Genomic DNA, 14,653 nt, shown 5'->3' on the forward strand with positions numbered 1-14,653 from the left:
TATTACTGAATAATCCTTCATGATTCCATTGTAATGGCATCAGACTCCTGCATGGACAGAGGAGTGTCAGGTTAAAGTTGTAGAGAAAATTGCTGAGGGAAAGCAGTCCTCAGAGGTACATCTGCAAGTATTACTGTTAAATTGCACTGCTTCAGCCAGTTGTTCTCTTCTACCAAAGCTGTCATTCCCACAGCCCAGAGCATAAATCTGCTTTACAAAAACACCAGCCAGCACCAGAGACTTCTTGCTTTGAGAGGGTGGTGGTGAGTTTCACTGATCAAAGCCCCTGGATCCTTACTAATTCAATCGCTGCTTTGCCTCACCAAATTGGCAAAAGCTGATCTTCTATTAACCTGCTCTTCTCATTCTGCCTTTCGGGTTTTAAGTGGGGAGGTAAGTGCTGTGGTGTGGCCCCCTCAACTTTCTCAATGGTCTTTTAGGCAAAGCCAATGAAGTGGAGATGAAAAATGAGATTATGGAGGATGTGGGGAAAAGAGAAATCTTGCAGAATACTGAGCGTGAGGAGCGCAAAGAGGAGTCTGAGGAGGAGGAAGTACAGACGTTGCATGCTGCTGAAAATGCAAAGGCAGAACCAATGGTTGAAGAACAGGACGCCCTGCCAACGGTGATGCCACCACAGAGTAGGTTTGCAGAGCAAGCCCAAAGCCCCACAGAACCTGTGTCAGGGAGCACTTCTTCAAACAGTGACAGTGACACAGATGGCTTGAGAAAGCTCACAGAGTCCAGGGGCACAGCAGCCCAGCAGCCTGAGAGTACAGAGGCTGAGCACCATGACTTGAGTGCAAAGACAGATGAGAACTTGGAGCTGGGCTCTCTGCAAGGCCACCAGGTTTCTGAGACTCCTCAGGAAATGTTTTGTGATTCAGGTACAGAGCAGGAACTGGGAGAAGCTGCACCCAACCAGGAAGAGCAAGAGGATCTTAAAACCAGCCATGCCCTGAGTGATAATGAATTGGATGAAGGATGTGACAGTACCAGTGAGAGCAGTGACTTGGTTTCTAACCAGGCAGGGCTACCTGAGGGAGCAGTGGCAGGCTTGCTTAGGGAAGAGGGAAATGTGGAGAGTTCCACTCCAGAAGAACCCCAGCACTCAGAAGAAAGTGCTGAAGATGAGGTTGCAAATGTCTTGGAGGAAAGGTTTGTTGACTGCACTGATGGAAGAAGTGATAAAACAGCAGGTGACAGAGATGATGAAGAAGATGAGATCGGGAACACAGTTCAGGGTCAGCTGAGGGCAACTGAGTCTGTAGGTTTGAAGGGGACAGAGCCATGTGAAAGGGATGTCCCAGCAGAGCCACTTGAAAAGGAAGGTGGAGAACATCAGGCATTTGTCCCACCAGCTTCTTCAGGGGACAGTCCTTCCACATTCCCAGAGGAACCAAGGACACAAGGTAAAACTGCAGATGAAACTGCTACAGCTGAGAAGGATGGGCAAAAGGAAGAATTGATGGAAGAGCTGGAGAAGTGTTCAGGTTCTGCTGAGACAGGCGAGCAAGGTGCAGCACCTGTGGAGGAGGCTGGAGGCTGCGTTCCCCAGGGAAAGGGAAGTGAGCTGCAGCAGGCACAGCCAGGAACAGAGCTTGGCAGAGAGGTGACTCAGGAAACCTCTTCAGACCCCAGTCTTTTAGATGGTGAAATGAAGGAGTCAGAATTGCAAACAGGGGACGAGGCTGGGGAAGGACAGGAAAGTAGAACAGAACGGGTAGAAGATTTGAATCCAAAGGCAGAGATTCAAACAAGTCAGTGTAGTGAAGAAAAAGCAGGTGGTGCAGAAGGAGAGAAAAATGTTCCTTTAGAGGGTGAAGTGCATAAGGTGGTTGAACAAGTAGACGGTGAATCTAAAGAGGAGTCAAGTGTAGGTGTTACTGTAACTACTGAAAACAAAGCCAGTCCAGAAACACTGAAAGAAAATGAGCAAGAGCTAGAGCTCGCAGACCAGCCTGGTGGGCAGTTTGCTTCTGAGGAAGGTGCAAATAATGCCCTGGTACAGAAATTTGTGCAGGATGACAAGATTAGTGAGCAAGTTACACTGGAGAAAGGTGCAAATAATGCCCTGGAACAGAAACCTGTGCAGGATGACAACATTAGTGCACAAGTGAAGTTGGAGGAAGATGCAAATAATTCCCTGGCACAGAAATCTGTTCAGGATGACATTAGTGAACAAGTAAAGTTGGAGGAAGATGTAAATAATTCCCTGGCACAGAAACCTGTGCAAGATGACAACATTAGTGAGCAAGTTAAACTGGAGGAAGATGCAAATAATTCCCTGGCACAGAAACCTGTGCAGAATGACAATATTAGTGAGCAAGTGAAGTTGGAGGAAGATGTAAATAATTCCCTGGCACAGAAATCTGTGCAGGATGACAACATTAGTGCACAAGTGAAGTTGGAAGAAGATGTAAATAATTCCCTGGCACAGAAACCTGTGCAGAATGACAATATTAGTGAGCAAGTTACACTGGAGAAAGATGCAAATAATGCCCTGACACAGAAGCCTGTGCAGGATGACATTAGTAAACAAGTGAAGTTGGAGGAAGATGTAAATAATTCCCTGGCACAGAAACCTGTGCAAGATAACATTAGTGAACAAGTGAAGTTTGAGGACCTATCAGAGGAAAGCCTAGAAGATGATGGGGATGCATTTGATTTTGATGAAGAGTCAAATCAAATACTAGAATCTGATGAAAAATGTGATGGAGAGAAAGCTGATACACAGGGAGAAGAGGGTGATAGAGCAAATGGTGCTGTTGGAAGAACTGGCCACTTGGAGAAGGCTGGAGAGGGACCAGACAAAATGGAAACCAAAGATGCCTTGACCAAAGGTGAAGTCCTGCAGCATAAAAAAGATGAGCCTGAAGAAACACAGTGCTTGCAAGGGGAAGCATCAGGGAAAACTGATGAGGAGGCTGATGTGAACGAAGAAGAAATCAAAGTATCAGATTCTAGTAAAGTAGGAAAATTACAGAATCAAGATGTTTTGGAACAGGATTTGGAAAGTGCTTTCATTAAGAGGGCTGAAAGCAGAGAGGAGTTGCAGGCTGGTAGAAGGAGTAAGGGTAGATCCAGAGATGACTGTACAATCTCCTGAGTTCAGAATTCCATGCCCTGTGACCAGTCCCAGGACACAAGTATGCACTTTGCACAAGACATCAAACCTTGCAATACTCTTAGAGCTTTGTATTTGTAGGTAACTCAGCATAAAGCATGGATGTGGTAATGATGCAGGTATTAAGTTATTCACTGTCGTACCCAGCCTCAAGAAATTGTGACTGGGCTTGGTTTTGCTGTGTCTCAGATTGAAAGCTTTTCACCTAATGAGGAAGCCTCACAAGTTGACTGTTCAAACTGTAATGCAATTGAAGTACTGCTAGTGTGGATAGCTGCTCCTGGGGAATTTCTATAGGATTTTTTTATTCTAGCCTAGTTGATCAATATCATGAATGTATATGGGGCCTTTGTGAACTTATGCACATTATGCTTACTTGTGCTTAGATCTAGCAAGTACATTTACTCTTCATGAAGGAACTCAGCAGATCAGCCACGCTGATGGTGAAACTTCTTTCAGAATAATTAAAGCCTACGAACCAATCTCTTCTTTTTTTTTCATATGAAGAAAAAAGATCTTTTCATTCCACTTTGTGTGTATTTCTTATATGGTCATATTCCAAAATCTGGTTAGATCACTGTGAATCTGCTTAGTCTGAACACCTTGGAAGAGCAATACATAATTTGGAGAAAGTGCAGCATACAGGTCTCTTCCTTTCCTTGCTGAAAGGAATAAATATATCCTTGTTTACTTCATCTAGGCACTTTGCACCACAATAAGCCTTTTACACCATGTCTCACATGGAGTTCTTATTTTTTCCAGAGAAAGTGTCAATACACACTGTAATGTGTGCTTAGGTTTGCTATCAAGTACTGTCTAGATATGAATATATAAAATATCTATTTTTCCAAGAAGATTTTTGTTTAAAATTGCATTTGCTTACTGCATTATATTTTTTTTTGCAAACTCTGATTCTGAAAGAATGTTTTTATCTCTGAAACAAATCTTATCTTTTTTCTTCTGGAAAGAAGATAACTTTGCATGTCTTAATTCTTGCTGGATATCAGACCAAAGAGACTGTTGTTTTGTGTACTAGCCCCCCTGTGCCTTTTGGAAAAGCTGGATTGCTTTGAATTGCTGGCATAAATTAGGCTCTTGGACTCCCTTGCTGTATTTCCTTTTGCATCTCTGCTAGGGCTTGGGAGGAAGAGCATGTTTTGCATATATAAATATTCATTTAAAGTCTTCAGCCATGAATGTCCCAAGGAAATGCAGATCGAGGGGGGTGTGGGCTATGGAAGCCTGTATTTGTGTTGATGTTACAAAGTTGTCAGAGCACACACAGACTGCAAAATTTGAAGATGTATATCAAAATGTACTGCTGTATATAATTTAAATAAACCTATTTTATACTTTAAAGTACCTGTCCAGAGCACTGTTTCTAAACCTGCATAAGAAGTTATTTAAATCTGTATAATTTCAACACCATTTTTCTGCAGCTTTTGTTCAATTTATTGCCTTGTGCTACGTAGCTACAAGAGCCATCTCCCTAGGACTGGGCAGCCTCGGGGTTTGAGCACCTTGAATATGTGATGGCACCTTAACTGTAGAGCTCTAACAGGTCTGTAACCTGTAACTCCTTTCATGTGGCTTCTCTCCAACTTACAGCACATCCACCATGGTTTCTGTAAGTACTGGCAGTTGTTCCTAAGGGTTTACACTACATGCTAAACCAGTAAGTCATAGATCTTACAAGCATTTCTTATTAGCATGTAGCAGTGTTTGTTTAAAGATTTGGCTCTGCTGTACTCTCAACAGTAATGTATGGTTTAATGTTGGAAGTGGGTTTTAATTGTTAAATAGACTTAAACAGATCATTAAATATTCTTACCAGGCTTCTCCTGTACTGTGGATGGATCTATCAGAGTTAAATTAGGCAATATGCCATTATATCCTGTATTTCTTATGAGTTCATTTCTTTTTAACTAGTTTTTGCACTTCAGAAAACACAGCATCTTTAAGGGAATTCCTTTTTAAAGCCAAGTCACAGGAGCAGAAACACCTCCAATCTTCCCTGTGCAGCTAAGATGGGAGGTGTGCCATGTCCATGTCCCAGCTTTGATCCTACTCCCAGTGTACCTGGGAGCAGGAATGTGGAGGGGCAGTGCAGAGTAGCCGGTGTGCCAGAAATCCATCCTGGGATGTTGGAAACGAGTATGGGACCCAAGGGTGAAACTTGTCTTCCAGAATAACCCCAAATGCTTGCTGGGTTTTCTTGTCATCACCTAGTGGCACATAAATGCTGTAGCCCAGGTTTGTACATATCAGAGCTAGCCTGAAATGCTTTCAAAAGCAGTATCTCAAGAAACTTTCTTGATAAAAAAGGGGAATAAAAAGGTCTTGGTCAATATCTTCTTCACTATAGAGAAGAACTGTCCTCCTGTCCCCCTCAAAATCAGTACTGCAAGTGGGTATCTTTCACATCCTGTGCTGCCCCTGGCAGTGCCCCTCTACTGAGAAAGACAGGAAAGCATTTTCTCATCATCCAAAATAAATTGACGGATCTGGAGGAGTAGTATTGCCCAACCTGCTGTTCTGAATAGGTGCTTGGGTCTGGATTTCATGGGATGTCTTCCCATGCTCCAAGAGCGGTTTACCCCTTCCATTCACAGCAGGGTTAGTGACTTCCTGGGCCACACATCATGTGAATCATGCAGGTAAAGCCAGCTGCTCCCTATCCCATGCTCCCCTCCAAGTGGAAAGACACAATGAGGAGCTGTGGCTGATTTGGGAACATTTGTGCCACTGGAGCAGCACCTGAGTGAGCAATGCCTCGAGTCACCTGCAGTGCCCAGGCAGTGAGAGCAGTCACTGCGCTTAGAGGCAGAAGACACTGCTCAGCACCATGCTCACCCCTCTGTGTCCTGCTCCCTCACAGGCCCCATCTCCTCCTCAGTCCTCTCTTAAACTCTGGCATGTGAAGGCCAGGAACTGGTGCAGTGAGTACCCTGGGAATCACCTCTGCAAAGTTAAGTGAGGTGAATGTCACACTCTAATTATTCACTGTAGTATCTTTGTATGTGGAATAAGGATAAAGGCTGTTACAGATGAGTGTTTTAATTAGCTGCTTCCTGTCCTGATTCAATAGACTGTTCTTTCTTGCTCACCTGTTCTCAAGGTCCTCAGATTTGTTGGAAAAATATCTCTTAAATGCAAAATTAAGGTGACCCTGCAGAGTAAGTTTGTGGGGGTTTAAGATAAGTGAAACCCAAGAGACCCTCATCTCTACAGGCAAAAAACTTCTAGGTGAATGGCAATTTTAGCTAACTAATTTTTCCCCTGATCTGCTAAACCCTGCTGTCTGCATGTCCCAATGGGGTGCACAGATGTCCACAGTGAGGCAGGGAGAACTGAGGGTGAGACCAAATTGAAGGTTCACCCCAAAATGCGTATTTTTTGCAGGAAAAAGGCTTTGGGGAAGCCAGTGTTCTTCCTTACTGGGAGCTGGAAGAGCTGTCCTTTCTTCAGGCAGGCAGGTTTCACCCCACAGCAGTGGTTTTAGTTTAGTTGTTCACCCCATAACTAAATTATTTTCAGGATCAAAGTGTATTACTTGGCCCTTTTGGAGTCAATAAGTTTGGGCTAATTTTGTGGTGGCCTAGAGGTTTCCTGCTGCACCAGTCCTCATTCTCTTTGCAGTTCTTGGAACTCCATTTCTCGATCTTTGCTGGCTGTAAATCCCAACACAATCTCTTGAGTCCAAGTATCTCCAGCCTGTTTGCTGTTCTTGCTTTCTTCATTGACCTTTATTTTTCTTCCATATCTTTCATCTTTTGCAGAATTTCTGTCTTAAGTTTTCTTCCCTTCCCATATAGATGTGTGAAGTGGTTTTATTATTTTAAAGGGGTTTATACTCTGAAATTTTGGTTGTGGGTGGTATTTACAAAAAAAAAAGTGGGAAAGTGGGTTTGAGTTTGTTTTATTTTTTTGTTTTTTCATATCAGTACTCAGGTATAACAATGTTGAGTGTGTTACAAATGGATTTTAAAAAAACAAAGAATAGGACTTCTACATTAATCCATAGATCTGCTGAACTGGGATGTCACACTAAGATCTCTATTTGGGTATTGCATCAGAAGCCAAGGTAAAGGTTTTATTCTGTGCTCTGGAATGGGACTTTATGGGGGTGTGTATTCCAGGAGGGGAATCACATTCCACATTAATGGACTGTACATGTCTGCTGCACAGAGAGACTTCCTTTGGGAGAGCAGTTTTCACCATGGTTTGATTCAATGCAGACTCTTGATTCCCTTTAAGTGCACGTGCTAACAAGAAAAAAGGGAGAACCACGAGACTCTGGCCTGTTCAGAAGTTGTCAACAAAGAAGAAATGGTATTTTTAAAGCTCTTCAAAAATATTTAAGTCTGTCTATCAACAGAATTTACCTGGTAAAAGCCTACCAGGCTCTTAAGTGTATTTTACCTTTCTTTCCTAAGGGTTTGCAAAAAAAATCTTTTTCTTGAGTGACCTTTGATTTTAACCATTTAATCAGCAGGTCAGACCTCAGCTGTGGAGTTGAGCTGTGAACAGCCTGGGCTCTGCACTGCTGGCAAGGGAGGCCACTGAACAAACCTGCACTGAGACCCAGCTGAGGTCCACAGACCCTCTCCTAATGAGTGTGTTTGAAAAAAATGAAGTGATTTGGTTGCTTACTCTGTAGTTCTTTTTTCCAGCTGTCTCATTCTGTGGAGTGCACTTTATTAATGAAGGCTGCACATGCCCATCTGTAGCACTTCCAGGTCCAAATGTAGCACAACAGTTGGTGCAGGTTGTCCATTGCCTCTTGGTGTTTGACCTGGAGAATTGACTCTGAAGAGAAAACAGAGTTTTACCAGAGTGCTGCGTTTGAAACACAAATAATTTGACGGGCAAATGTTTTTCTGGTCATAATATTGGAGCCAAAATGTTACTGCCATGTAAAAGAAGGGAAGAGTTAAAGTGCTGAGAATGTACTTAGCTGTGATGATAGGTGTTTACTGTCATTGTGCTAAACTGTCAAGATCTGTGAGATTTTGTGTTGCAGTTGTGCTTGACCCTAGAGAGTTCTTGCATGCTAACCTAACGTAGAAGATTAGCCTCTTTGCATGCAGCTGGCTGCTGCTACTGCCGGGACAAGCATGTTCTGTGAGAATGCCATAATGCCCTGGCTGCAGCCCCCCAGCCTGCCTGGGCCTCGTGTCCTGTGGTACGTGCCCTAACTCCCCCATCAGTAGTCACTAACCTGAACGGGTCACTCTCGTGTCTCAGGTGCGCTCCCCGATGTGTCACTGGAGCAATCAGCACTCAACTCTCCCTTTTCTCTTCCAGACAGGCTGAAAAAGCTCCTTGATGAACGGGAGTCCTTGCTAGACCAGGTAATCACAGGCAACTGAAGAACAGGAGGGGATTAAGGGAATGCAACTAGCCCAAACACAGAGTGTAGAGCAGCAGTGCTGCTCTGGTTGCTCTTGCTGAGGACTTGCTGCCTTGCTGACCACTGTGTTCTTCCTCCAAAACATTCCTCCTGTGTGTTAACTCAGGATACATGGAAGATATGACCCAGTGTGCCTCTTATCTCTGAATAATAATCCTTCAGATTATTATCTGAAAAACAGGCATGGCTCAGAAATTGTCAAAGCAAATTGTCTTTCCAAGTGGAAGCCCTCCCCTTTGCAGGGTCTGTGGGTACATGGGGCATTTGTTTGGGTTTGTTGCAGGAATTGCAGATGGGTAAAGAGCAGCTCAGGGAATTACTGCTGGTACCATGGTATTCCATAGTGGCTATAAAGTTTATTCAAAAACATTTCAGCTGATCTGTTGCCCTGCAGGACGCTCTGTGCTTTCATTTATGCTCAATGACGTCGGCCTTGATACTTGCACACAACCAAGCACAGCTTTGGGAGTTTTTAAGAAAGTTTTACGTGAATGTGCCTGCAGAAGATTTATGGCTTTTCTAATAAACCAGCCATCTTTCACTTGTTGTTTTGGTCCTGAACTTGTACAGAAGCACTGATGTGCAAAATACCACGAGTCATTTGCCAGAAGAATTTCTAGGATGTTATTTTGTAACAAAAGATTTTTTGGAATTTAGATTTTAAAAATTACAATACTTGTTTTATAATAATGGAGTGAATTTGAGCCACAATTTCCTTTAGTTATTTTAATAACTATTTTCTGTCCTTCAGATTAAAAAATTAAAGGGACAACTAGAAGAAAAGCAAAGGAATGGCAAGATGGAAAATACACAATCTGAAGATGAAGTTCTGGAAAATGGGACAGATATGCACATGATTGACCTCCAAAGTAAGCTCTATTTTGATTTTTAAGATAATTTTGTGCCCTGCATGCGAGTGAAAAAATGCATCAGTACATTAATAAGCCCATGACTCTCAGTAAGAATGAGCCTTCAGTTCCAAGGGACCTGGGAGCAGCCAGGCACCTCTACAGAGGTGAGGGAATTAGGAGCCTTTGTTTCAGATTGCAGTTGGAAATCTCTATTGTTGCACCTCAGCAGAGCTAGGGTGAGTTCACATTAATTCTGCCTTCAGAGTGGTTGGGAGGGAATCAGGCAGGGCTGGGAATGGTGCCTCTCTGCTGGGCACTTACTGAGAGAACTGCTCTCCTGCTGCCCCACCTAGATCCCTGATGCATGGAAATTTTATCACAGACTTGTTAGAAACTGTTCACACTTGTTCTGACATCTCTGATAAATCTGCAATTCTTTTAGGAGATGCCAACAGACAGATCAGTGATCTCAAATTTAAACTAGCAAAGTCTGAGCAAGAGATAACAGCATTGGAGCAGAATGTAAGTTTTTGGCTTGTTCTGTTTGTTCAGGCATAGTGAGAATACAAAGAGAAAGTGTATTTTGATAAATGAAATTATGTTTACTGTGATTTTCCCTTAAAACAAGAAACGGGAGTGTTAGAGCATGAGGGATACTGTGATATTTATGCGTGGGGAAGAAGGAATACGTTATTCCTCTGCACTGAAGGAAGAGTGGTCAAAGACAAAAGTACCTGCTGAACCCTCTGAACTCTTCCTTATGCCTACCTGTCAGCAGGTTTAAATGGCTCCCAGCATGTGATGTGGTAGAGATGGATTTTATGCACAGCTGTTCCATTTTGATTGTTCTTGTCCAGGGTACATCAGCAGTGCTCCTACCAAGAGAAATTTAGTCAATGGACTGTATCTTTTGTTGCTGGAAGCATATTAAATATGGATAAGTATGAAAGGTTGGGAGTAAGTCACTGTTGCCAGGCTTCCTTGGTGTAGTTTTTTTTTTCCCCTGAAAATATGCCTTTATTTTATCAAAGAGGAGTTAGCATCTCTCTGGTTATTCCCTGAGTACTAGTGGAAGAGTAAAGCTTCAGAGTAACTTCTTGGTAGAGTTCTAATTCCCAGCCTTTGCCTTCACCTCAGGTAATACGACTGGAAGGCCAGGTAGCCCGATACAAAACTGCTGCTGAAAATGCTGAGCGAGTAGAAGATGAACTGAAGGCAGAGAAACGCAAACTGCAGAGAGAGGTAACTCCACCTGCGAGCTGTGCCAGGTCAGCCCGCTCCATGTGAGGGAAACCTGCCTGCCTGGGGTGTTCCAGGGGAGGAATCACCCTTCTTGGCACAGCAAGGGATAAGCATCCAACTTCCTTATTGCTTTAGTTACTCCTTCTTAATGTGCAACCGAATTTTCAGCACTCAGACTGGGGTAACAGTCACTGCTGTGAGCTCTCACTGCCTTTTCACCATTCCTTCCTGGCCTTGCTAAAGGGATGTGAGTTGTTCTTTGTGAGCCTGTTTTCCTTGCTCTGTCAATCTCTTCAGGCCTGTTTGGGGTAGTGGGGCTGTCCACAGACTCTGACCATGCCTTTGTCTCTTTAGAGCTTTTCTCTCACTGCCTCCTAAAGTGCTGCTTTGATTTTTATTTTTTTTCAGCATGGCTCCTTGCTTGTTCTAAACACTCCTCCTGCTTTGCTGCCTACAAATATTGTTCTGTGCAGCCCACCTCTCTCTCCCTACCCTGATCCTGTAGTAGGTTTTACAGGAAACTGAGGCTCTGAGTCACAGCTGTGGACAGAGTTCTAGGAACCAGAAATATAAAAGCTGAGCAGTGAGGCAGGTGTGCATCACCCAGAGCCTTGTGCCTCTGGCTTGAGGGAAAGAAATCCTGTGATTCTCTGGGAATCTCCTGTTCCATAGGAGTAACCTTCTGTCCATGCTGACTGCCTCAAGACACACGGTTTTATCAAGCCAAATCCAGACTTGGGAGACCACATTTATTCTTACCTTGGCCTTCTTTTTTCAGCATTCTGTAAATACCCTGGGGTTTTGGCAGTGTGTGTGTGTGGCCTGCAAAGCAGTTTAACTCTGCTAAAGCAATTTTCAACTGCTTGATGTTCCAAGTTAATTAGTGTTGGTAGCTTGCATTGCTTTGGAAAGGGATAACATGAAAGTGAAAGTTTCATGTTTTTGTGCTTCCTCCAGCTTCGTTCAGCACTGGATAAAACCGAGGAGCTGGAGGTGAGCAATGGCCACCTGGTGAAACGGCTGGAGAAGATGAAGGCCAACCGGAGCGCTCTGCTGTCCCAGCAATAGCCCCCCTGCCTCGGGAACCGCCTCCGCTCGGAACCGGAACCACGCCGCAGCCGCTTCTGTGTCCTGCTGCCCGGGACGCTTCGTGCCATCGCCTCGTGAGACCAGGCCACCCCAACACCTGCTCCGTGCCTCCAGCCGGGCTCTCCCCGCAGATCCTGCTGCACTACATCCATAGGAGGAGCTGATCCAAGCGGCTGTGCCCGCTCCACGCCCAGCTCTGCGGACATTCAAAGTACAGCACGTGAGAAGCACATGGGATTCTCCATCCAGAGGGCACAGCAGCCATTTCTTGCCATTTAAAATGGCACTCCAAGAGAAACACTTTGACTGGAATTTTGTGTCTTGCTGAAAATTTTAAAACAAACACTGTAAGTTTGGGACTTTTCTCATGACAGTATCTGTAATTTAGTGACTACGGTAGAGTTATTCATAGTAGGTTTTTCATTTACAAATCACTGTGGAACCACAAGCCATTACAAAGCAAAACTCCTTCAGTGGAAACCATGGAAGAAGATGGTCTTGGAAGCAAAAGTGACCTTAAATGACTTTGCCAATAAAACAAATGTGTTTGGAGGGATTTTTGCACCAGTAGAATCGTGAGACTCTTTTATTTCAGGGTAAATAGGCAATAGCTTCATTGAATTTTCAATTTTTATTTGTATTATTTAATCCCTGCTCTTGAAGTAAATGACTTTTAAAGGATGTAAGGTTGCATTAATAAACCAGCATAAGGCCGTGTTTTCAGAAATGGTGGGGTTTGCACTTAGGTCACTCTCTTTGGTGCATTTATCAAAGCAAGTGTCATTTGCTTAAACAAAATATGTAATGGGTTTTTTACATCAGAAACTATCTACTGGTCCATGACCTACTAGGAAACGACGCCGCTACAAAATACAAGTCTGATTTTTAAAAGAATAACTGATAAGTAAAGAAGCACTTTAGAAAAATATTACTGCCTATGGGTTTTCTACAGCTACGGAAGTAGCGAGTTCTTTCCTTCCGAGATCGCTGCCAAGGTTTTCCACTTCTCACGCAGAGCAGCGTGAGCAGCTGAGATGCTGCAGGCGATTCTTGCGTGTGTAAGAGTGGCACACAACTGGCACTACAGCTCTGGTCTGTCAGAACTCATTCTGAATGTACTACTCAAAGGAGAGCAGCAGCTACCCCAGGAATCCAGCTGCCCGTCCCACCTCAGCCCTAACAGGAAAGCCGCTCCCTCTGGGATCTGCTCACGTGCTGGAGCAGCGTCTCCCGTCCCCCGTGACTGCCTCAAGAGGTTCTACCAAGCCAAATCCAGACCCAGGAGATCACATTTCTTCCTGACTTGCTCTTCAGAGCCGGCAATCCAGGTTCTTCCCCTCACAGACGGGAGGTCAGAGTAGGAGCCGCTGCTGTTTTCAACGCAAGGGCATCGCTGGTATCTTCCTCGAGCACCTTCACAAATCAAATAAACCAAAACCAGTCTGAATGTGTTTCTCTGGTTTGGCTAGAAAACAACTCCCTCGTCTTCATCTCTTCCAAGTGGCACAAGGAAATTTAGGAATGAAGCACTGAAATTATTATTCCAGGAAAAGGATGAAGAAGGCTTTTTTTGTGCCCCTAGGGAATTAAGTATGTCCTTGTTGATGAAATGTGGTGAAACATGGGGATGGAAAGAATCTTTTTAAATTAAATTTCCACTCCAGTTAGGGCTTTGGGTTCTTTTTTTTTTCTTTTAAATTGTTTTTGAGAGGAACATTCAGGTGCAGAGCCAGGTTTCTTGTGGAATACCTCAAAATGGCTGTGGATACCAATTTATAATTTTCTGTGCTTGACTTGTGTAATTTCTGGTGTACAAAGCCTCGGGGGCCTAAAAAACGAGCTAAGGGATTTTCAGAACTCAAACAAACGTGCTAAATACGACATCTTACCAATGGTAAGGTGTGTGATTGCCACCAGTCATCATTTCATTTGTGGCAGCAGTGAAAGCTGCCTCTCCTGGCAAGGTTCAGGAGAAACAGCCCAGCAACCAAGCGTTGGTCCAAAAGGCAAAAAAACCACTTTGGTTATCAAAAAGGGATGTGTTTATCATTTCCAAGTAGATCTCATCTCACACCCCATAAGCATTAACCTCATGACGGAAATCAGATGTGTATTTCGACCTGGATATGCTCTAGTAGAAACCTTTGTGTGTGATAAAGTAGGTGAATGTTGAAGCCACATTTCCCCTCCCCTAACTTTCAGTATGACTTAGCGTTAGAATAAGGGAAGAAAAAAGAAACTGGTTGGTTTACTGCAAACTGTTCTATGTTTTTTCTGTGAAGAATGTACAACAACAGGGCTTTGAATGGTGATAACATTAGCACATGTCCCAGTCCTTTTCTTTGAGCTCCAAACGAGAGCACCTCGGTACCCTGAGAGCGGGGCCGAGGTGGCGGCAGCCGGGCGAGGAACAGCTCCTGGGGGAACCAGGACGGGTTTTCCTACAACTTCTGTTTCAATTCATTATCCTCCGTTTTCTTTTGAAATGTTTGATGATTTTTATCATTTGCAAGCAGAATGTTACCCAAAAAATGTTTTTGTTTTTTCCCAATCGCTCTGTTAGGAGATGTGAGCTTGGAAAAGGAAATTCATTATGAGCAGAACTCGCCAATAAAATGTCACTTGTTTGGGTAGTTTTTATGGAGTGGTCTGTCCATGCTGATGTTACCAGTGCAAGTTCTCTTGGAAAATACAGACATTCAGGGTGATGTGGGTGTAACAGCTCATTTTCCTTTTCAACACGTTGCTGCAGGATCACACAAAACATGAGCAACACTGGTTGGAAAATACGCAAATTCAGGGGCTTGAATGACTGAGGGCACCGGTGTGAGACACACCTCCAAATATCAACATTTTAGTGGCAGGGTGCACATACACCTCCAAATTCTGACATTTTAATGGTCAGGTGCACTTGGGGAGGGGAAGGACAGG

General features: G+C 43.8%; 1 protein-coding gene across 17 annotated transcripts in view; it reads left to right on the forward strand.

Annotated features, from left to right (window-relative positions):
* The window catches only part of LRRFIP1 (LRR binding FLII interacting protein 1), a 102,756-nt gene extending 88,394 nt beyond the window's left edge, over positions 1-14,362 (forward strand). For 13 of the 17 annotated variants that reach the window (XM_033064082.1, XM_033064090.1, XM_033064088.1 and 10 more), the window contains one exon: positions 441-8,481. In XM_033064082.1, the coding sequence (XP_032919973.1) occupies positions 441-3,109 (2,669 nt within the window). In that variant the 3' untranslated portion in view covers positions 3,110-8,481. Of the gene's footprint in view, positions 1-440; positions 8,482-9,291; positions 9,410-9,833; positions 9,914-10,528; positions 10,634-11,590 lie in introns of those variants that run through there. The other 4 variants (XM_033064096.1, XM_033064097.1, XM_042779429.1 and 1 more) reach the window with 1 other exon arrangement.
* The last annotated feature ends 291 nt before the right edge of the window (positions 14,363-14,653 follow it).

The sequence above is a fragment of the Catharus ustulatus genome, chromosome 7, assembly GCF_009819885.2.
Source record: "Catharus ustulatus isolate bCatUst1 chromosome 7, bCatUst1.pri.v2, whole genome shotgun sequence".
In the NCBI taxonomy this organism is placed as follows: Eukaryota; Metazoa; Chordata; class Aves; order Passeriformes; family Turdidae; genus Catharus; species Catharus ustulatus.